Here is a 21,734-nt window from a genome sequence, read left to right on the forward strand (position 1 = left end):
GTTTGAAAATCCTACCGAGTGAAGAGCAAACCTCCCACTCGGAGGCTTAGCTGCAGCCCAGTGCTCGCCTAAGTACAGGACACAACCCAATCCACGAGTCGACTGCTACCTTCTCCTTCGGAGCTGCGCCGCAAATACAAGGTTATTCCGAGTGAAGATCAGGTTCCACTCGACGAATTAAACCATGAAGATATTCAACGAGAAATCAAGATCGGATAAAGCCTAAAAGGTCCCAGACCTCAGATCAAAGTACTCGAGCCCTCGGCTTGGCGGAGTTTAACGGTTACAAATCCACTCGGCATTCCGAGGCAAATTTAAAGTGAAGCACGAAAGTTTTTCATTCCTCAGGAGGAGGACTGGAAGGGGCGACGAACTCGTCCAAGTCGATCCCGTCTGCAATACGAGTGGCAGCAGCAATAAAAGTCTCCATGAAGTCCTGAAAGTTGTGCTTCCTGGTATTGGCAACTTGGATGGCGGCCAGCTTTTCTTCCCGCGCCTCCTTGCAATGGACGCGGACCAGAGACAGAGCGACATCAGCACCACATCTAGCAGAAGATTTCTTCCATTCCGCCACTCGACCCGGGACTTCATTCAGTCGGACCATCAGGGACTCGAGGTCGTTCTGAAGTGTTGTTCTGGGCCAGAGTGATGTGTCGATCCGCGACATCACAACCTTCAGCCGAGCAAGATAATCAACAACGCTGGTAACACGAGACTCCAGTCGGAGCACGTTCATAGCAGCCTCGTCCTTCACGAGAGAATTGGCGGGATCCAAGCCTGGCTCCACTCGACTGGTTTCCTCTTTGAAGCTCTGGCAGAATTCTGCAAACACGATTCAAGAATAAGACAGTGGCCGTACGCGGGCTCAGCAACTACAAGACAGCCGGGTTGGAATAATTACCTTCGAGCATGACGAACAGCTTCTTGGCGAGTCCACCGAGATAAGCCTCCAGATCTTTTACCTTCCCCGCCAGCTCACCCGCCTTGTCGTGCAGAGCCATCTTTTCTTTCTTCAGTCGACTGGCATCTTGATTAGCTGTCTCGAGAGCAGTTTTCAGTCTGGAGTTCTCCTGCTCAAGAGCTCTGACCGAAGCCAGTTTCTCTTCTGCGAGCTTCGTTTTGCTCGAGGCCTCCTTCTGTGCCTCTGCAAGATCTTGATCCTTCTTCTTCAGAGCTTCCTCCAGTTTATCTGTGGCGCGTCGAGTGGAACCAACATCAAGAATGGACAAGAAAGAAAAGCCACCCGTTAAGAATAGAGAACCTCACCAGCCATACCTTTTGCTTCTTCTTGCGCCTTCTTCAAATTCTCCTGGGCAAGCTTCAAGTTAAGGTTGAGCTGGATCTGCTGATTCTCCAACTCAGTATAGCGAGCTACAAGTTCACAGGATTTCTGGAAAAAGAAAAATCAGTCGACAGACGTCCAAAATAAGTTGCTTCCGAGTAACTAAGAGGCAATGATGACGTTTCTAAGACTACAGCCAAATCAAGAACATTCGACAGTAGTCTCGGGGACTACACCCAGTGGGTGCACTCAGCGTGCCCCCACTGTAAAATAAAAGGAAGTCGACTACCCGCAGTCGACCGGATACAGTACCATTCGACATGGCCTGACCAGACCGAGTGAAGAAATACAGCTACAGCAACACAATATAAAGACTACAGTCGACTGCCCGCAGTCCACCGTAGTCTCGGGGACTACACCCAGTGGGTGCACTTAGCGTGCCCCCACTCGTCCAAGAATTGGCAGACACACCCAGTGGGTGTACAGATACAAAGATCTTCAGAAAAGAGATTCTTCAAACAGCATACCATAACAGACCAAACGTTGAGTCGACTGACCTGGACGTTGCTCTGAAGAGCCGAGCTCGCGTCATAAGCTGCTTGGCTGGCCTCCCGAGCCAACTTCACTTGCTCCATCATGATCCCCGCCTGACGTATAGCCTCTTTTGCAGCAGCCGCTTGGTCCTCAGGGATGGGGTATGCGGCAAAAAGCGAAGACGGATCCGCAGTCGACGACGAGGGCCGCGCACTCGCCAGAGGAACGGCGAAGGTCACAGAAGCCCGAGTGGTGTCACCACCATCCCGAGCTACGGCCTCGGACGCCGGAGCGGATTGGGGGGTCTTGTCAGCCGACGCCCTCTTGTGCCTCCTCACTCTCAACGGACCGTTGTCGTCGTCATCCGGGAGGTCGATAACATGAGGAGGGGCTACAAAGGAAACATTCAATCGACCAGGGTTGCAATAAATGTTTAGTCGACTCAAAGCGGAACGTCAGTAATCGTACCAGGGTTGGAGGTAACGGCATCCTCCATCTCTTGGTCGTCTTCCTTGGCGGAGATCTCAGAAGTGGCAGCACTGCAAGCCTCGAAAGTCAGTCGGTTGGCTCAATGGATCGACCAAGGATCCGTCCACGGTCGACAAAGGAAAACAAGTTTTATTATTACCCAGAAATGGTGGGGACGGCCATATTCATCTTGGGCAGAGCCTTGGGCGGCTTGGACGGCGCTGCGCGTGGGTGCTTGGGAGCCTTTCCAGTCGGCGTAGGAGAAGAGGTCCGAGGGCGTTTCGACGACTGCCCAACAGGAGCAGTCGCCTTTCCACGTTCCTGCGCCGGATCGTGTGTGAGCTTGGATCGCCCCTCCGGGCGAGGGGGTTCAACCTCCTCCTCCTCTTCTTCGCTGGAGTCGACGTTGTCGTCTCCCTCTCCTTCACCGTCGGACTCCCACTCGCCTTGATCGTCTCCACTCTCACCTCCGCTCGCCTCCCCTTCCTCAGTTGGCCCCTGGGCCCCGTTGGGCGTCGAGTACATCTCGGTAGTCGCCTGGAAAACAACAGACAAGACAAAGGTTAATCGACCAACTCAAAGAAGACCAATGAAGAAAAACAAGACCTCAGTCAGGAGCATAAAGACATGCCTGGTCCACGTCATACGAGTTGTCGAGTGGAATTACCCTCCTGGCTCCTTGGGGGTTGTCCTTGTTTCCTGTGATGCTCGACAGCCACCCCTCCAGCATCTCATCAGTGACCTCCTCCGGGTGGATACGAGTGGTGTCATCGAGACCCGAGTACAGCCACATCGGGTGGTCACGAGCCTGGAGCGGTTGGATGCGCCTCCGGAGGAAGACCTCCAGCAAATCCATACCCGTCACGCCCTCACGGACAAGCTCAACCACTCGACCGGCCAGCACTTTGACTTGGGCCCTTTCCTCCGGCGCCACTTTCAGAGAAGCAAGTTTTTCAGCTCGGTCGAGTGAGAAAGGGGGGAGACCAGTCGACTGTCCTGGGGTCGCCTGGTCTTGACAGTAGAACCAGGTCGCCTGCCAGCCACGGACCAACTCCGGAAAAGTGATAGATGGAAAACAACTCTTTCCCCTCGTCTGGATCGCCAGGCCCCCGCACAGCTGGATCACCTGCGTCCTTTCATCACTCGACTTGGCCTTCTTGACCGATTGAGAACGGAAGGTAAAGATGTGCTTGAAGAGACCCCAATGGGGGCGGCAACCCAAGAAACCCTCACACATGGAAATGAAAGCAGCGAGGTATACGATGGAGTTGGGAGTGAAGTGGTGAAGCTGCGCTCCGAAGAAGTTCAGGAAGCTCCGGAAAAAAGGATGGGGCGGCAGAGAAAACCCGCGGTCGACATGGGTGGCTAGGAGCACGCACTCACCGTCGCGGGGCTGAGGTTCGATCTCTCTCCCCGGGAGACGCGCGGCTTCGTGGGGAATGACCCCCCCCCCCTCGACCATGTCGTCGAGATCTTCTTGCCGGATCACCGACGCCATCCAATCGCCTTGGATCCAGCCTCGGGGCAGAGCAGACCTTGAGGAGGATCCGCCCCGAGCGGACCTCTTCCCTTTCCCCTGCGCCGTCGCCTTCTTCGCGCGCTCCAGGGCGGATGTCTTGTCCTTTGCCATCGTCGCCGGCAAATCTTGCACGGACCCGCGGCGCTAGGATGAGAACGGAGGTGGCGGAGGAACTCGCGAAGGGAGAGAGGAAGAAGGAAGCGCACTGTTTGGAAACCCCGAGCCGGCAACTTATAAGGGGCCGCTTCCGAGTGGCTGACTGGTAGGCCCAGGCCATCCAGTCAAATCCCGCGACAGACGTGCGCGCAGTACGTGGCGAAAAAGGCGACGTGAGGATCGAGGAGCTTCCACTTTATCGCTTCCGATTACTGCGGCCGCTCCCGTCCCGCGCGCTTCCCGAAATCCGAATCCCGCGACACCCGCGGGCCGCAGAACAACTTGCTAAAACAGAAGACCCCGCTCGCGCCGACATTCGGTATGTCGCACATAAAGAAATTCACTCGACGAAAGGCCTGGAATGGATCAAGGCGACTGAAAGAGGTTGATGACGTCATCTGTGACGGTTGGCCCAAAACGAGGCGCTCACGTAGCCCAAAGAACCGGTCGGAAAGATCTCCAACTCTTTCCCCACTCTAACCTCGATCCATTCAGGGGCTAATGATGAAGCCATGTACCTTAAACCCTGCATTACTGAGGGCAAGAGGGGGCCGGCGGACTCTATATAAGCCACCCCCCTCCTCAGTATGAAGGGTTCGCACCCCTGTTATTCACACGCTAGTAATCCAATCGACCGCCTCCGGGCACCGAGACATAGGGCTGTTACTTCCTCCGCGAAGGGCCTGAACTCGTACATCTTGGTGTGTTTACAACTTCCCAATAGCTGAGATCTAGCCTCTCCATACATACCCCCCTACATCACTGTCAGAGTTAGAACCACGACACTATGCAAACATGACCGAGACATGTCTCTGGTCAATAACCAATAGGGGAAACCGGATGCTCATATTGGTTCCTACATATTCTACGAAGATCTTTATCGGTCAAACCGCATAACAACATACGTTGTTCCCTTTGTCATCGGAATGTTACTTGCCCGAGATTCGATCGTCGGTATCTCAATACCTAGTTCAATCTCGTTACCGGCAAGTCTCTTTACTCGTTCCGTAATGCAACATCCCACAACTAACTCATTAGTCACATTGCTTGCAAGGCTTATAGTGATGTGCATTACCGAGAGGGCCCAGAGATACCTCTCCGACAATCGAAGTGACAAATCCTATTCTTGATCTATGCCAACTCCACGAACACCATCGGAGACACCTGTAGAGGACCTTTATAATCACCCAGTTACGTTGTGACGTTTGGTAGCACACAAAGTATTCCTCCGGTATTCGGGAGTTCCATAATCTCATAGTCATAGGAACATGTATAAGTCATGAAGAAAGCAATAGCAGTAAACTTAAACGATCAAGTGCTAAGCTAACGGAATGGGTCAAGTCAATCACATCATTCTCCTAATGATGTGATCCCGTTGATCAAATAACAACTCATGTCTATGGCTAGGAAACTTAACCATCTTTGATCAATGAGCTAGTCAAGTAGAGGCATACTAGTGACACTATGTTTGTCTATGTATTCACACATGTATTATGTTTTCGGTTAATACAATTCTAGCATGAATAATAAAAATTTATCATGAAATACGAAAATAAATAATAACTTTATTATTGCCTCTAGGGCATATGTCCTTCACATGGGTGGGCAACCAACATTGTATAGAAAGAAGGGGAATCTCAATAATATGCTTCCTCTTATGTTCTTTAACATGTTCCTCTTATGTTCTTCTTTAGTAAGCACGGTATGTTCCTTGTCAGAAAGGGGAGCAGGGACATCTGCAGTTGACACCTCTATTGGGCCGGTTCTGCTAAATTATTTCGCACTTCGAGTTGGTCTACCATAATACCTCGGAAATGGTGGGAGTCGGGCGGTCTTTGATAGACTAAACTGATAGTAATAGTTGTGCACCTTTAGATGAATAGAGTTGGCCTGTAGGTGATCGATAGGCTGCATATTAGTAGCGGCAAAACCTGATGTTTTCCAGCCAGTTCCGCTTTCCCGATTTATTTATGGTGGTTATGGTGTACCCCTATTATCTACAGTACGATCTGCTTACTCACTCTGCGCTCTCGTTATCATGGTTTAGCAATAAACTTTCTATACAGTATATTATGATCCTATCATCTGCCAACTATCCTTACATCTGGGACCCCCAACAGAGCCTATTTTTGTGTAGTTGTGCCAAATTATATTTCTACTCACCATATTACAACACAAGTGGGCTCTCTCATCAGAATCTAGTGATAGCACACAAGGTTTACAGGGAGCCTTTATTATATTACAATATCCTCTGCATTACAAAGATAATCTCACTATTATTTGTGTTTTCATGCTTTACAGATATTCTACGTAATCACAATGAATATAAGAATGCGCACATCAGAAAAATATTGTAGAACAGTTCAATGGGTAACAAACTTGGTATCAAGGGATTGAGGTCCATTGTGGATGCAATGAAACCCACATGCTCCCCATCTATAGATTCATATTCAGAATATGAACCTAAGGACTATTCTGAGCTCAAGGAGTCAAAGGCAGATGGCCTATCCTGTTCACCCAATAAGGTGCCTGTTCTAATTTGGTAAGGTTTTATTGGTTGCACATATCTTGTATAAGGTGTCTTGCATTTCTTTTGCTTTGTTTGCACCACCATCTGCTTAGTTTGCTCATGATATATGTGAAGATGCCATGTCCATCCATTATCAATACCTATTCCATTTGTCGTCATACCATGTTTTTCCATTCAAATGTTATTCTTGTGTTTCAGACATCCAAAAGAAAGAGGGTGATGACGTCTCCAAAGTATCTATATTTTTTGATTGTTTCATGCTATTATATTATCTGTTTTGGATGTTAATGAGCTTATTTATACACTTTTATATTACTAGTACAAATGCCCAACGCACCGGACGAAATATTAAGTATAAATTGCTCCATGTGCCATTATGCAGCATTTTAAATACATTTTTTGGAAATGTCAGAAATAAGGTCAATGTAACCTTTGAGTGTAGCAATTATGATCTTGATGCACCGCGATCGTGCAACATGACTGAAATTGCTACGTTTCCTCTAAAAGTAGTAGAAGTGAGGCAACTTGCAAAAAGTAAGGCTCGACAACGTTTTCATCTTTGGTGACGACCAACCCTGTTTGTCCTTCCTAGGTCGCCACACCAGGACAGCCTGATACAAGCCTTTCCTCAATAAATAAATAAATAAACAGCCCGATACAAATTATGGAATGCTGCTAGTAATTATGAATAATTTTTAACAGAGACACTGTCGATTGTCATCACTGACCACACAAAGCTGAGTGCCTGAGGCAAGCATAAAAGAACATCTCAAACAAGGTTAGATCAAAATGTCCGTTCATGCCCATGAAGCCACATCCCATAACAAAAGTTCATCCAAATAGAGCTCAACAAGAAAGGCACATATAATGGCAAACATGGGCACATGAAACGGAAGTACATGACTCTAGAATCTATCAAAGAAAAGAAAATACAGCCCTGAGGGGGAAACCAGTTCATACAATTGCACTATAAAAAAATTATTGAAGAAAAACCAGAAGGTCATCTATAGCCTCTAGCAAACTTTTGAAGATAATTAAATCAGACTAAAGAGTTATCGCTTAGACTATCCAAATTGGAGATAAAAGATGTAGTGCACAGTAAGGAAATTTTGTGGTGTGTGAGATTAAGCATGCCTAACTTTAAATTAAAATTAGAATTCATGCATGCCAAATAACATCTCTGTGCAACATGCGCGTACATACACATAATATTATAATATATCAACAAAAGATACACTTTTGCAGACATAAATTAGGACATGCAAACACGGGTTGTTAGTATAACATAGCTGCATTTGACAAAATTAGAAAACTCATATCTACACTGACCTGTAATATTATCGGTTTCATGAACGTCAGTGGTGCTCTTGACCATGTATTGGATGCACTTTGGACCATTTGGTGTTATGAAACTATCGCATTTATTTCACATAGACATGGAAGATAACCGTAGTCCTCAATTTGCTCACTGAGTTAAGTACGATATGAATGGTATCCAAAGGAGTAGGCGACCTATCAGCTGCAGCAATACCTTCGGTTTCTTAGACATTTCTTTCTCCTTTATGTTCAAGCAAAAATAGGATAAAGCTGCTTTAAAACACACTAAACAGTGGATGTGTTACAGCAGAAAGTGCAAGACATTCTAAGCCTCGAGTACCATTTTTTTGCTAAGTTCTCTAACATTTTCTCTCTGTTGCTTATGCAAATACAAGCAGTTAATTTGCTTCTGAACTTGGCCAGCAGAAAGTGCCCACATATGCATCTCCTCGGCTAGCAGTCCAGCTTGGTGCTTCTCTGTTTCTAAGATAAGTTGGTACTGTAACAATAGGAATCAGCCTATAATATTTTTCTTCTCACAAAAATCACTATAATGTAAATGCTACTTGGGCCCAAAAAGCATATTGATTTACCTCAACAACTACTTGTGTATGTGAGTAAATAGATCAAGAAATTACTTTCTAGATTAGTTAGTTCCAGCAGCTCCTTCCTGCTATTATCCAAAATGTACCTGTAATCACAATCTTCCTTTTATTCCTCCATAGCAGCATCCTACCATCGGGCAACTAAACTGTCTCTCATATTATGGGTTTCAATGACTATGCTTCCTAGAGGAAGTGGAGCCAGAATTATTAGCGATGTCGTGCCTTTAGGACAGAGGTTGCGTGGCTCCGGGCAGCTTGCGGCAGCGTGCAACAACTTATAATATGACTAATGCACACGAACGGAAAACTGAATCAATTTGAATAAGTAAATAGTAGGCAAGACCAGAAGATCGGAATCTAGTTTCATGTAAAAAAATATTAGTTCGGTATATAAAACATGGCAAAAGTGGAAACTATGTAGCTCCTGACCACTTACCGTGGATTATTGAATGGGCTGGAGAATATGCAAACATGGATACGACTGAGTGGGTACAGTAGCGACAGATGATGAACTCAAACGGTGGTGAGTAGAAAAGCCTTGCCACCAGTCCGCTGCTTCCTTCACCTGGCAACCTCACCGATGGTGGCGTTCTCCTGATTTGCTTCAAACTGACATCAATACGCCTCCTCCATCGTTGCATCAGCCATCATCCATTACACGCCTATGGGAAATAAAATAGATGCTCAATCTCAGAGGACGAGCACTGATTTACTCATTGACACAAAACTGACTAAAAGATCAGTCCTAGCTTTTTTGTTCATTTACGGCCTGAAGTGTAGCATCTGTGAATATTTCAAACTTGAATCAAATCGGGAGAAACAGAACTTATTTGCCAAGCTCGTGGTCATTTTGTTTGCCACAGTTTTTGTAGCAGCCACATTTTACCTGGGGTTACTCAACCAAGCATGCCCTTTTTTGAGTATTTAATATAATGCAAAACACGAATTATATGTAACTGGACCAGGTATACTATTTTAACAGGAACTAAGCCTTGAATCAAACAGGGAGCAATCAGACTTGAAGCACTACAACACGAATCCGTTGTTAAATTTAAAGTATCAACTTTCAGGCTTGAAGCACTACCGACTTTTGCTGAAAGATGTCATTATGTCAGTTTATGCTTGGCCACAATCACAAGACAATAACGCTCAGATACTGCCTAAGAAAATATTTGTACTTTCTTGTATCCATAACAATGACGATTACTGTATGATGCTAGATTGGGTTAGTGTTCTTCTGATGCAATAAACTGAATGTAGATTTGCAAAGGCTAAATAAAGGACCAAAGATATGAGAAACTTACCAGCTTGGTGGCGTTCTTGAGGAGCTCAAGCATGGCATGCATGGTGATGGGAACCCTGATGGCCACACCATCTTGATACTCCAAGAATCTAGGGATTAGGCGGCGAATGGTTCATAACTCTGTTCAAACTTCAAAAATCACGAAGGGTTGCGCCATTTCGCTGCTCAAAAAAAAAAAATTCATGCTAGTCTCTATCCCTTGCCAAGTCCAATTACAAAATATCTTTAATCTACCACTGCCCGACACATACACGGCACAAACACATAGACTTTCGGTCACCATATCCTCTCTCTTTCTAATAGTCATCAAAATTTAGGAACACGTCTGTTGATGCTGCACTTAATCGTTTGAACATCGTTCTCTCTACATCCTCCTAAACCTGAAATATGCAGATGTTAGAAAGTTTCTAATTTGTGTGTGTATATATATATATGATGATGATATTAAGAAAAGGATAAAATAGTATCAGGAACAGTTTCATATGTTTGGCCATGAGCCATTACAAACTTCGATATACCTATCTCTGCGTATCGCAAACTATCACAAATGAAAAGTTATTTTTTTTGTTTAGATGCTCCATGGAACAACTTCTCTGTATACTAAACATTCTCACAGATAACCAAAAATGAAAATGCGTATCAAGAAAGAATATGTGTGTTTGACAAAGTAATTACCAGTCTCTGAACCATACGGCTAAAAACTGACAGGAACATGGTCATGAACTCCTCCCCAACGATCTCCCTGAAACCAAACACTCCCTGACCTATGGTCCTCCTCTTGCTCACCTGCCTGCCAATCAAGAAAACATAGGACCTTCACATCAGCTCAGGATCGCATATAAAGAAGTGATCAGCCATTGACTTGCGCATGTCTACCAAGAACAAAGAAGAAAATATAATAAACTGAAGGTCCAACGGTTAGGCTATTTTCCATTATAGCACAGATAAGCAAGTATACTTGGGAGCAAGAAATCCAGCAGCTTATAGTCAATACAGTAGCAACATCTAGCAGTTTGTAATATCTCCCTGAACATCATCTACCACGGTTGTTGTTCTCGTCTAGCACGGCGGCTCTCCCCTTCGCTCGGCCATGGCTTCAGAAGCTCCCAGCGCTTGTCTACGGCGTCGGCCATCTCCACCACCACAGCGCCCCTCCCCGCTCTCCGAGCACGCCGCCACACACGTCCAACGCTTGTTCCTCCGGCGAACTCTGCGCTTCTTCAGATGTTTCGACGAAGATTGCAATTTTGACGGGATTTGATTTGATGTGATGGAGCTTCTGGTCCGAGGACCCTTCCTTCTTATAGTAGGAAACTCAAATCCGGCTCGGGAAATCCATTGATTGGTGTTGGAGAAGAACACGTATTTGCTGTTGGAGAAGAACACGGAGTCCAATCACGACACGGGAGCAGCAACTCTGCCGCCGCTGGCAGCTTGCGACGCCCTGGGCACCAACTTGCAGCAGGTGGTGGAGGTTGAGGGAGGCGGCGACCACACGCAGGAGGCGGAGCTCGCCGTGGGGGCAGGCGAGAGCGCGCAGCTGCACGGGGATGAGGACGGGAGGGGCTTGGCAGTCCAGCGCGAAGCAGAGGGGGCGAGCGGTCGAGGCAGAGGCGTCGTCCTCTGCCCGAACTGCTGCTGCTTGATGCAGAGAGCTGCGGGCGGGCGTCTGGAGTTGCAGGGAAGCGCGCACAGGAGGGATGGATGGGTTCATGGCGGAGGCGTCGGGGCTCCATGGAGGGCAGTGGCAGCTGCTTACTGAAGAAAGGAAGGAGAGAGAGATTCAGAGAGGGAACATGGGAAGGAAGCAGAGAGAGACTGCGGGATAGGGGCTTCCTACCGGCGTCATGGAGGAACTCCGGTGAGGCTCGACGTGCTGCGGGTTGGACGGGAGGACAGCAGCCGCGCCGCCGTCGCACTCGCACCAAGGCTAGGTTCCCGCGCTGCGTCAAGCTCCGCCTCCCCCCAGCGTGCAGCCGCTCGCGGGCGCACGCGAAACCACAACGGCCATGGCTGATGGCCTTCAGGTCACCGCGGAGCTTCTCCTGTCGCCTCCTGTCGCCGCTCGCCTCCGCTCGTCGGAGCCCCAAGCACCGCCGCCGTGGAGTGTCCCCCTCCCCGGCGACGCTCGATCCGGTGACCCCGGAGCTCTCCTCGCCGCCGGCGGCGCGGCACTGGTCGCCGTCGCGGCTGTCTTCCTACTCCCTGGCCCCGCCTCCCGCCTCCCGTGTACGCGCACTCCTCCCACTCTCTCCCCCCACGCATCAGCATCTATCGCCCCCTTCGCCTTATCCATCCTTGTGCGGCGCGGGTGGAAAATAAGACGGCGTGGACGAATCGTTTTTCACTTATCCATGGACTGCGGGTCAAATACTAAAAAGCACAGGGATCTTTATGCAAAAAGGGTCTTTTTTGTAAAACCAAAGCGTTTTCCCAGATTCACTAAAGAAAGGACCGTGGGTTCTATTTTCGAAAAGCAAAGGGACTTTTTTATAAAAACGCCGCGACGGTGAACCCGGAGACTCAATGCGTGCTTTATTATTATTAGGGAAAGATTTTGAGGACTAACCTACTAACCCAAGGCCCAGTGCAAATTGTTGTTTTTTTGCCTATTTCAGTGTTACGCAGAAAAGAAATATCAAACGGAATAAAACCTTCGGGAGAGTTATTTTTGAAACAAACGTGATCCAGGTGACTTGGAGTGGACGTCAAGCAACCAACGAGGAGGCCACGAGGCAGGGGGCGCGCCTACCCCCCTGGGCGTGCCCTCCACCCTCGTGGGCCCCTCGTGGCTCCACCGACCTACTTCTTCCTCCTATATATATTCATATACCCCGAAAACATCCGGGAGCACCACGAAACCCTATTTCCACCGCCACAACCTTCTGTACCCAAGAGATCCCATCTTGGGGCCTTTTCCGGAGCTCCACCGGAGGGGGAATCGATCATGGAGGGCCTCTACATCAACTCCATGGCCTCTCTGATGATGTGTGGGTAGTTTACTTCATACCTTCGGGTCCATAGTTATTAGCTAGATGCCTTCTTCTCTCTCTTTGAATCTCAATACAATGTTCTCCTCGATCTTCTTGGAGATCTATTTGATTTAACTCTTTTTGTGGTGTGTTTGTCGAGATCCGATGAGTGGTGGGTTTATGATCAAGTTTATCTATGAACAATATTTGATTCTTCTCTGAAATCTTTTATGTATGATTGGTTATCTTTGCAAGTCTCTTCAAATTATCAGTTTGGTTTGGCCTACTAGATTGATCTTTCTTGCAATGGGAGAAGTGCTTAGCTTTGGGTTCAATCTTGTGGTGTCCTTTCCCAATGACAGCAGGGGCGGCAAGGCATGTATTGTATTGTTGCCATCGAGGATAAAAAGATGGGGTTTATATCATATTGCTTGAGTTTATCCCTCTATATCATGCCATCTTGCCTAATGCGTTACTCTGTTCTTATGAACTTAATACTCTATATGCATACTGGATAGCGGTTGATGTGTGGAGTAATAGTAGTAGATGCAGAATCGTTTCGGTCTACTTATCGTGGACGTGATGCCTATATACATGATCATGCCTATATATTCTCATAATTATGCACTTTTCTATCAATTTCTCGACAGTAATTTGTTCACCCACCATAATACTTATGCTATCTTGAGAGAAGCCACTAGTGAAACCTATGGCCCCCGGGTCTATCTTTTATCATATAAGTTTCCAATCTATTTTACTTTGCAATCTTTACTTTCAATCTACTCCCTCCGTCCCATAATATAAGAACGTTTTTGACACTACACTAGTGTCAAAAATGTTCTTATATTATGGGACAGAGGGAGTATATCATAAAAATACCAAAAATAATTATCTTATTATTATTATCTCTATCAGATCTCACTCTCGTAAGTGATCGTGAAGGGATTGACAACCCCTTTATCGCGTTGGTTGCGATGTTCTTATTTGTTTGTGTAGGTACGAGGGACTTGCGTGTAGTCTCCTACTGGATTGATACCTTGGTTCTCAAAAACTAAGGGAAATACTTACGCTACTTTGCTGCATCACCCTTTCCTCTTTAAGGGAAAACCAACGCAGTGCTCAAGAGGTAGCAAGAAGGGTTTCTGGCGTCGTTGCCGAGGAGATCTACACACAAGTCAAACATACCAAGTACCCATCACAAACTCCTATCCCTCGCATTACATTATTTTCCATTTGCTCTCGTTTTCCTCTCCCCCACCTCACCCTTGCCATTTTATTCGCCCTCTTTTTCGTCCGCCTCTTTTTGTTTGCCTCTTCCTTGCTTGTGTGTTGGATTGTTTGTCACGATGGCTCAAGATAATACTAAATTGTGTGATTTTTCCAATACCAACAATAATGATTTTATTAGCACTTCGATTGCTCCTCTTACCGATGCTGAATCTTGTGAAATTAATGTTGTAAGTGCATCTAGTGCCACCCCTAGTTGGTTTTGGAGTATTGACGACAAACCTAGTTGAGGGACTAACGTGTTTGTAAGAATTGCAGGAAAACACAGGTAGAAGTCCCTCATTGATTCGGTTTTATTACCAGAGATGACCCCTAAAAATGTACGAAGACATTGAAGACAATGGTGGTTTATGAAGATATTCATATTGAAGACAATGACATCTGAAGACTCCCTATGAAGCTTATGGAACTCGAAGACTTAGATCCTTCGTAGTTTCATTTCATTTATGTTGTGTCGTAGGAACCACCGTACTGTTAAGTGGGGTCCAAGAGAACCAGTCAGAATGACTGAAGTGATGCCTAATTCAAATCCTATGTCTTCGAGCGAAGACTTTGAGAGAAAATCTTGTCCAGAGTCAGACAAGTCAGCTTTACTTGTAGCCCAAGTAAAGTTGCCGTGTGAGTTCAAAATTTGACCGTTGGTACACGTGTCAGTTCCTTAGTGACCCAGGGTCATTTCGGACAGATCGGGTCGGGTTGCCAAGTGGCTATAAATAGTCCACCCCCCACAACCATAAACGGTTGGCTGCTCAGATTTCAGTGCACGGCTTTTGTCGTTTAAGAGCAACCCACCTCGAAGCCTTTGAAAGAAAAATTCCTAATGAGGAGAAAGCCCTAACCACCCAGAGCCAGAGTCAATTGGGCATCACTTAAGTCTTCGTGTCTGTGTGATCTGAAGACTTATTACACTTGAGGACTGTGCATCCTCCAGACGGTTAGGCGTCGCGTTCTGAGCATCCAAGAGAAATTGTGGATTGCCGGTGAACGAAGTGTGTGAAGGTTTGGGAGTCTACCTTGAAGACTTACCAGAGTGATTGGGCGAGGTCTGTGTGACCTTAGCTCAAGGAGAAAACGGTGAGGACTGGGTGTCTTGGACTAAGTGTCCTTGACTGGGTGTCCGGGACTGTGTGTCCTTTGGTTTAAATACCTAGCCGCTCCAACCAGACGTACAGTTGTCACAGCAACTGGAACTGGTCCAACAAATCATTGTCTTCAATGTGTCACTGGTTTCATCTTCACTTCCTTTTACTTACAGTTATTCATTGTGAAGCCATTGCATGCTCGTTTTATCTTTTGTCTTCACAACATGAATGTATGATCTGTTTGGCTTCATAACTTCTTCCTACCTGATCCTTATTACACTGAAGCTGGTTGTGATTGCGCTTTCACTCTATTGAATACATGACCATGGCTGGCCTAGTGTAATCTAACTTCCGGTGCATAGTAATAGGCATAATCTTCACTGTTTGTCTTCATAACTCTCACGTTTTGAAGACTTTCATAAAAATCGCCTATTCACCCCCCCCCTCTAGTCGATATAACGCACTTTCAATTGGTATCAGAGCGAGGTGCTCCCTTGTTCTGTGTGATTCGGTTTAACCACCTGGAGTTTTAGCTATGTCGACTGCAGGGATAATCAAAGTCTCCGCTGCGTGCCCCGTCTTTGATGGAACTGAATATCCCTACTGGAAGAATAAGATGCGCATGCATCTTGAAGCCATTGACGTCGACCTATGGTATGTCGTCGAGAACGGCGTTCCCAAGGCTGGAGAAGGTGTCACTGCTGCTGATGTCAAGAAATTCATTCAACTGGACTCTACTGCCAAGAACATCATCTGTGGTCATCTGACCAAAGGACAGTATGGCCGTGTGAGTGCTTTGAAGACATCCAAGCTGGTTTGGGACTGGCTCTCCAAGGTCAATGAAGGCATCTCAACCCAGAGAGATCAAAGAATCAGTGTCCTTCGCAATCTCTTCAACCGCTTCAAGCGAAATGACAATGAGAATGTCCAGCACACATTTGACCGGCTCACTGACATCACAAATGAGCTTCAAGCCCTCGGCGCCACTGAGATCACCAAACATGAAATCGTCAAGACGCTGCTGAGATCACTTGATAGTTCGTTTGACATCCTGGCCCTGATGATTCAAGAACGTCCTGATTTCAAGACACTCGATCCGTCTGACATACTTGAGAGGCTCAACACACATGAGTTTCAGCTTTCTGAGAAAAGAGATATCTACGGTCCAAACTATGGGCGAACTCGTGCCTTGAAGGCAGAAGCTGTCTCCTCATCTGAAGAAGAATCTGACTGCAGTTCTGATGATCCTGAAGACATTGGAAGAGAACTTGCAATGCTAGTGAAGAAGTTTCAAAAATTCACCAAGAAGAAAGGCTTCAGAAAATCTTCACGATCAAGCTCAAGGAATGATGAAGCTTCTGCTCATGACTACAAGAAGAAAACATGTCACAAGTGCAAGAAAACTGGGCACTTCATCTCTGAGTGTCCATAGTGGGACAATGAGAACAGAAGGAAGAAGAAGAGCAAGGAATATGATTCTGACGACAAGAAGAAGAAGAAACACTCAAAGTCTTCTTCCAAGTCTTCATCAAAGTCTTCATCACACAAGAAGAGCTCATCTGGCAAGGCACGTGCGTTTGTTGGAAAGGAGATGGATTCAGAAGAGGAGTCCGCATCTGAGGAGGTAGAGGTGGAGTCTGAGGAGGAGTCTGATTCTGGCATTGCGAGTCTGGCTACAGCATACGTCGCCAAGTCCATCTTCAACACTGAAGACAATAACTGCATCACCGACACCGACGCAAATGACAAGAATGACTCCACTCCTACCTACTGCTTCATGGCACGCGGTGCCAAGGTAAACACACGCACCACTCGCTATGAAACATCCAGTGACGATGACTCTGAATGTGATTCAAAACCTAGCTACAAAACACTTGCTAAAATTGCAACTGAACAACAGAAAGCTATGGAACACATTCAAAGACTGTTAGACAGAAGCGATGATCTGTTGGGTGCTGAAATGACTCGATCTGAATCCTTAATTGAAGACATAAAAAACCTTCACGTTAAGTATCAGGAACTTGAAGATCGTCATGATACTCTCTCAACAACTCATGAAAAGCTTTCCTATGACTATCTTCAAAGGAAGTAAGAACTTGAGAAATTGAGGGTGGCTCATGAAGATCTTCAAAAGGAAAACGAGTCACTTCGCGCCGAACAGATCAGTCCCGCTCAGGAAGGATTTGAACCACCATGTCTCAAATGCATTGAGCGTAATAATGCTAATTCTGTTGCTGAATGTTCCACTGCTACTACTGTTCCAATATCTTCAACTGTTGATGTGGCAACTAACCCCTCTGCTGAGGATACCACTGCTATTGCTGATGAGAATGCTAGGTTGAAGACATTGCTTAAAACAGGGATGTACAAAAGTCTGAAAGGGCATCAAACATTATGTGATGTCCTTAAGAAGCAGATTCTGAACCGAAACCCTAGGAAAGAGGGTGTTGGGTTCGTGAGGAAAATCAATGCAGATGGATCTTACTGGAAACCTGAGCAGTACCCCAAAACTACATGGGTTGCTGCAAAGGAACTTTCAGCAGATCCATCCAATTTATCTGGCTTCACTTGTGCTAACCCAATTATCACTGATGAATCCTTTGATGCAAACTATAAACTGTTTAAGAATCAGAATGGTGAAGTGTCTGCCAGGTACATTGGTACTAACTGCAGGAATGGACCGCCTATGAAGAAGATCTGGGTTCCGAAAACATGTCTGGAAAATCTTCCTGTGAATGTCTTCATGACACCTCACTTGAAGAAGATAAACCTCGGTCCAAAGGCTTCATACAGACAGAGGACTCACCTGAGTCACACTAACGCAAATGTTTTGCAGGGAAACCACACTCAGGCATATGAATATGAGAGCGATTCATCGAACCGTCATGTTCATATGACCAAAAATTATTCTGCTTATGCCTATGAGTATTATTGTCCCCCTGCTAGACTGTTTGCTAAGGCTTCAAAGCCAAAATTCTCAGATGCTGCACTTAGACTCATAGCTTCTAAGCCACCCTTGAAGATGTGGGTGGTTAAGAAAGCTTAACTCTCTTTTGCAGGGAACGGTCTCCAGCACAAAAACAAAATCTTCTGATGCTATTGCTGGGGACCATAAAAATCTTGTGGGGTGCAAGATAAACTGCCCAAATGGCATCATTATGTACTTCGTTCCTGAATCGCATGCTACTCTCCCCATTAGTCCTAATCTGGATCTAAGTTTTCATAACCCACTGGTTCGACAAATGTTTATGCTTCACAACACTCTTCGTGAAGCCTATCCCCCTAACTGCACTGTAGGGTACGACACCAGCAACTTCAAAGTCTTCAGAATGGATTATTGACAGTGGGTGTACAAATCACATGACTGGCAGAAGAAGCCTTCTTATGGACTCAACTTTACGTCCATCCGACAAGAGCCACATTACATTCGCTGACACTGGTAAAAGTAAGGTATTGGGTCTAGGTAGAGTTGCAATCTCAAAGGATCAACACATGGATAAAGTCATGCTTGTTGAATCCCTTGGCTTCAACTTAATGTCTGTCTCAATGCTTTGCGATTTGAATATGATTGTAATGTTTGGCAAATATCGCTGCCTGGTGCTAATGGAATCTGACAAATCTCTAGTGTTTGAAGGGTATAGGAAAAGTGATTTGTATGTGGTAGATTTCTCAGCAGGACCACAACTTGCAGTATGTCTTCTTGCAAAAGCTTCAGAATGCTGGCTTTGGCATCGAAGGCTTGGGCATGCTGGCATGAGGAACCTCCACACCCTTGCAAAGAAAAAGCACGTCATAGGCATCGAGGGCGTCAAGTTCAAGAAAGATCACTTATGCGGTGCCTGTGAAGCAGGGAAGATGACAAGGGCAAAACATCCTTCGAAGACAATCATGACCACTACTCAACCCTTCGAACTGCTTCACATGGATCTTTTCGGTCCCACTCACTACTCAACTTTTACTACTTCTGCATGCCTCTATGGCTTCGTAATTGTTGATGATTATTCTAGATATACTTGGGTGCACATAATCCTTTACAAGACTGAAGTGCAGGATGTCTTCAGACGCTTCGCAAATCGAGCTATGAACAATTTTGGCGCCAAGATAAAGCACATCAGAAGTGATAATGGCACTGAATTCAAGAACACTGGCCTTGATACATATCTGGATACCTTGGGCATCACACATGAATTCTCAGCTCCATACACGCCACAGCAGAATGGCGTCGTCGAACGCAAGAACAGAACACTCATTGAGATGGCCAGAACAATGCTAGATGAATACAAGACTCCAAGAAAGTTCTGGACTGAAGCCATTGATACTGCATGCCATATAATCAATCGTGTTTATCTTCACAAGCTTCTGAACAAGACATCTTATGAACTCCTAACTGGCAAGAAGCCAAATGTCAGTTACTTCAGAGTATTTGGCGCAAAATGCTGGATCAAGGACCCACACCACACCTCAAAGTTTGCACCAAAAGCACATGAAGGCTTCATGCTTGGATATGGAAAGGATTCGCACTCCTACAGAGTCTTCAATCTCTTCCACTACAAAGTGGTTGAAACAGTGGATGTGCGATTTGATGAAACCAATGGATCACAAAGAGAGCAATTGCCAAATGTGCTAGATGAAGTTCCAGCAAATGAATCAATCAAGCTTATGGGAACTGGAGAAATTGTACCTTCTGAAGCTCATCCTGAAGAAGAACTTATCATCTCAGCACCTGATCCACATGAAGACAATGCTCAGCCTGAAGATATACCTTCAAATGACCACATAGATCAGCAAGAGCAAAGTCTTCGCCCCACACACCCTCGTGTTGCAAATGAAGTACAAATTGACAAAATACTTGACAGCATCAATGCACCTGGTCCACTCACTCGTTCAAGGGCAACTCAGCTAACAAACTTCTGTGGGCATTTCGCATTCGTCTCAATATCAGAACCCAAGAAAGTTGAAGAAGCCTTCATGGAACCTGAATGGATTCAAGCTATGCAAGAAGAGCTTCAACAGTTTGAGCTGAATAATGTATGGGAACTGGTTAAGCGTCCTGATCCACGGAAGCACAACATAATAGGCACCAAATGGATATATCGCAACAAGCAAGATGAGCATGGTCAAGTTGTCAGAAACAAAGCTCGTCTCGTTGCTCAAGGATATACTCAAGTGGAGGGCATTGACTTCGATGAAACATTTGCTCCTGTGGCTAGGCTTGAAGCCATACGCATACTGCTGGCCTATGCAAATCATCATAACATACTTCTCTATCAGATGGATGTGAAAAGTGCCTTTCTCAATGGCAAGATTGAAGAAGAAGTGTATGTTGCACAACCACCTGGGTTTGAAAATCCAAAACATCCTGATATGGTATACAAGCTCAACAAGGCACTGTATGGCCTCAAACAAGCCCCTAGGGCCTGGTATGATACACTCAAGTACTTTCTGAAAAGCAAAGGCTTCATACCTGGTTCCCTGGATCCCACTCTTTTCACGAAGACATATGATGGTGAACTGTTTGTGTGCCAAATATATGTGGATGACATTATCTTCGGCTGCACCAATCAGAAGTATAGTGAAGAGTTTGGATATATGATGCAAGAACAATATCAGATGTCCATGATGGGGGAGCTGAAGTTCTTTCTCGGTCTTCAAATACAGCAACAACGCAACGGCATCTTCATATCTCAAGAGAAATATCTTAAAGAGTGCCTGAAGAAGTTCGGTATGCAAGACTGCAAAGGCTTCACAACACCAATGCCAGCCAAGCATCATCTGGGTCCCGACGACAATGGTAAAGAGTTCGATCAAAAGGTATACCGCTCCATGATTGGGTCTTTGCTTTATTTATGTGCATCTAGGCCAGATATCATGCTTAGTGTTTGCATGTGTGCTCGATTTCAAGCGACACCAAAGGAGTCGCATCACTTAGCTGTGAAGCGAATTCTTCGATATTTGGCTCACACCCCAACTCTAGGATTATGGTATCCAAAGGGCTCAGAGTTTGATTTGGTTGGATTTTCGGATGCTGATTATGCTGGTGACAAAGTTGATCGCAAGTCTACATCAGGCACATGTCACTTTCTGGGACGATCACTTGTATGTTGGTCTTCAAAGAAGCAGAACTGTGTATCACTCTCCACTGCTGAATCTGAATACATTGCTGCTAGATCTTGCTGCGCTCAGCTTCTGTGGATGAAGCAAACACTCAAAGATTATGGCATTCATCTGAAGCAAGTGCCACTTTACTGCGACAACGAAAGCGCCATCAAGATTGCCAACAACCTAGTTCAGCACTCGAAGACAAAGCACATTGAAATTCGTCATCACTTTCTCAGAGATCATGTTGTGAAGGAAGACATTGATATCATACACGTCAACACTGAAGAGCAATTGGTAGATATCTTCACAAAGCCCTTGGATGAGAAGAGATTTTGCAAGTTACGGATATCTTGGAATCCTCAAATGTCCTGTGATCAGGCACACATCCTAACACTTAAGCATATTGATGACTTAGATGTGCAACACACGAAGTAGCGTATATCTTCAAACAATGAAGACATACATCCTAAGTGTGAATACATTAATGTGGAATTTGACATCGGAGCGCCATGATAATTGTGCGCCGTGTCTGGGTCTAATACTTCCTATACGGTGGGTAACGTCACCACCAAACGTTCCA

At 45.9% G+C, this 21,734-nt stretch overlaps 1 protein-coding gene across 8 annotated transcripts; it reads right to left on the bottom strand.

Moving 5' to 3' along the window:
* Nucleotides 1–243: 243 nt before the first annotated feature.
* Nucleotides 244–12,033, bottom strand: LOC147971411 (uncharacterized). Of its 8 annotated transcripts, XM_087526075.1 has the most exons (11): nucleotides 11,555–12,026; nucleotides 10,390–11,472; nucleotides 9,716–10,094; nucleotides 8,848–9,073; nucleotides 8,400–8,497; nucleotides 2,445–8,305; nucleotides 2,285–2,355; nucleotides 1,840–2,207; nucleotides 1,276–1,390; nucleotides 902–1,189; nucleotides 244–822 (listed from the first exon to the last, which is right to left on the bottom strand). In XM_087526075.1, exons 6-11 carry the CDS (start codon nucleotides 2,807–2,809, stop codon nucleotides 338–340), a joined length of 1,692 nt encoding a protein of 563 aa, XP_087382201.1. In that variant the 5' UTR covers nucleotides 2,810–8,305; nucleotides 8,400–8,497; nucleotides 8,848–9,073; nucleotides 9,716–10,094; nucleotides 10,390–11,472; nucleotides 11,555–12,026; the 3' UTR covers nucleotides 244–337. The 8 variants fall into 8 exon arrangements, with proteins under 8 accessions (XP_087382201.1, XP_087382200.1, XP_087382203.1 ...); XM_087526074.1 differs by having other exon boundaries at nucleotides 2,445–9,073; nucleotides 9,716–9,875; nucleotides 9,966–10,094; XM_087526077.1 differs by lacking the exon at nucleotides 8,400–8,497 and having other exon boundaries at nucleotides 2,445–7,100.
* Between the last annotated feature and the right edge of the window lie 9,701 nt (nucleotides 12,034–21,734).

Source organism: Triticum urartu, chromosome 5A (assembly GCF_056163025.1).
Source record: "Triticum urartu cultivar PI428250 chromosome 5A, HENAU_Tu73, whole genome shotgun sequence".
Taxonomy (NCBI): domain Eukaryota; kingdom Viridiplantae; phylum Streptophyta; class Magnoliopsida; order Poales; family Poaceae; genus Triticum; species Triticum urartu.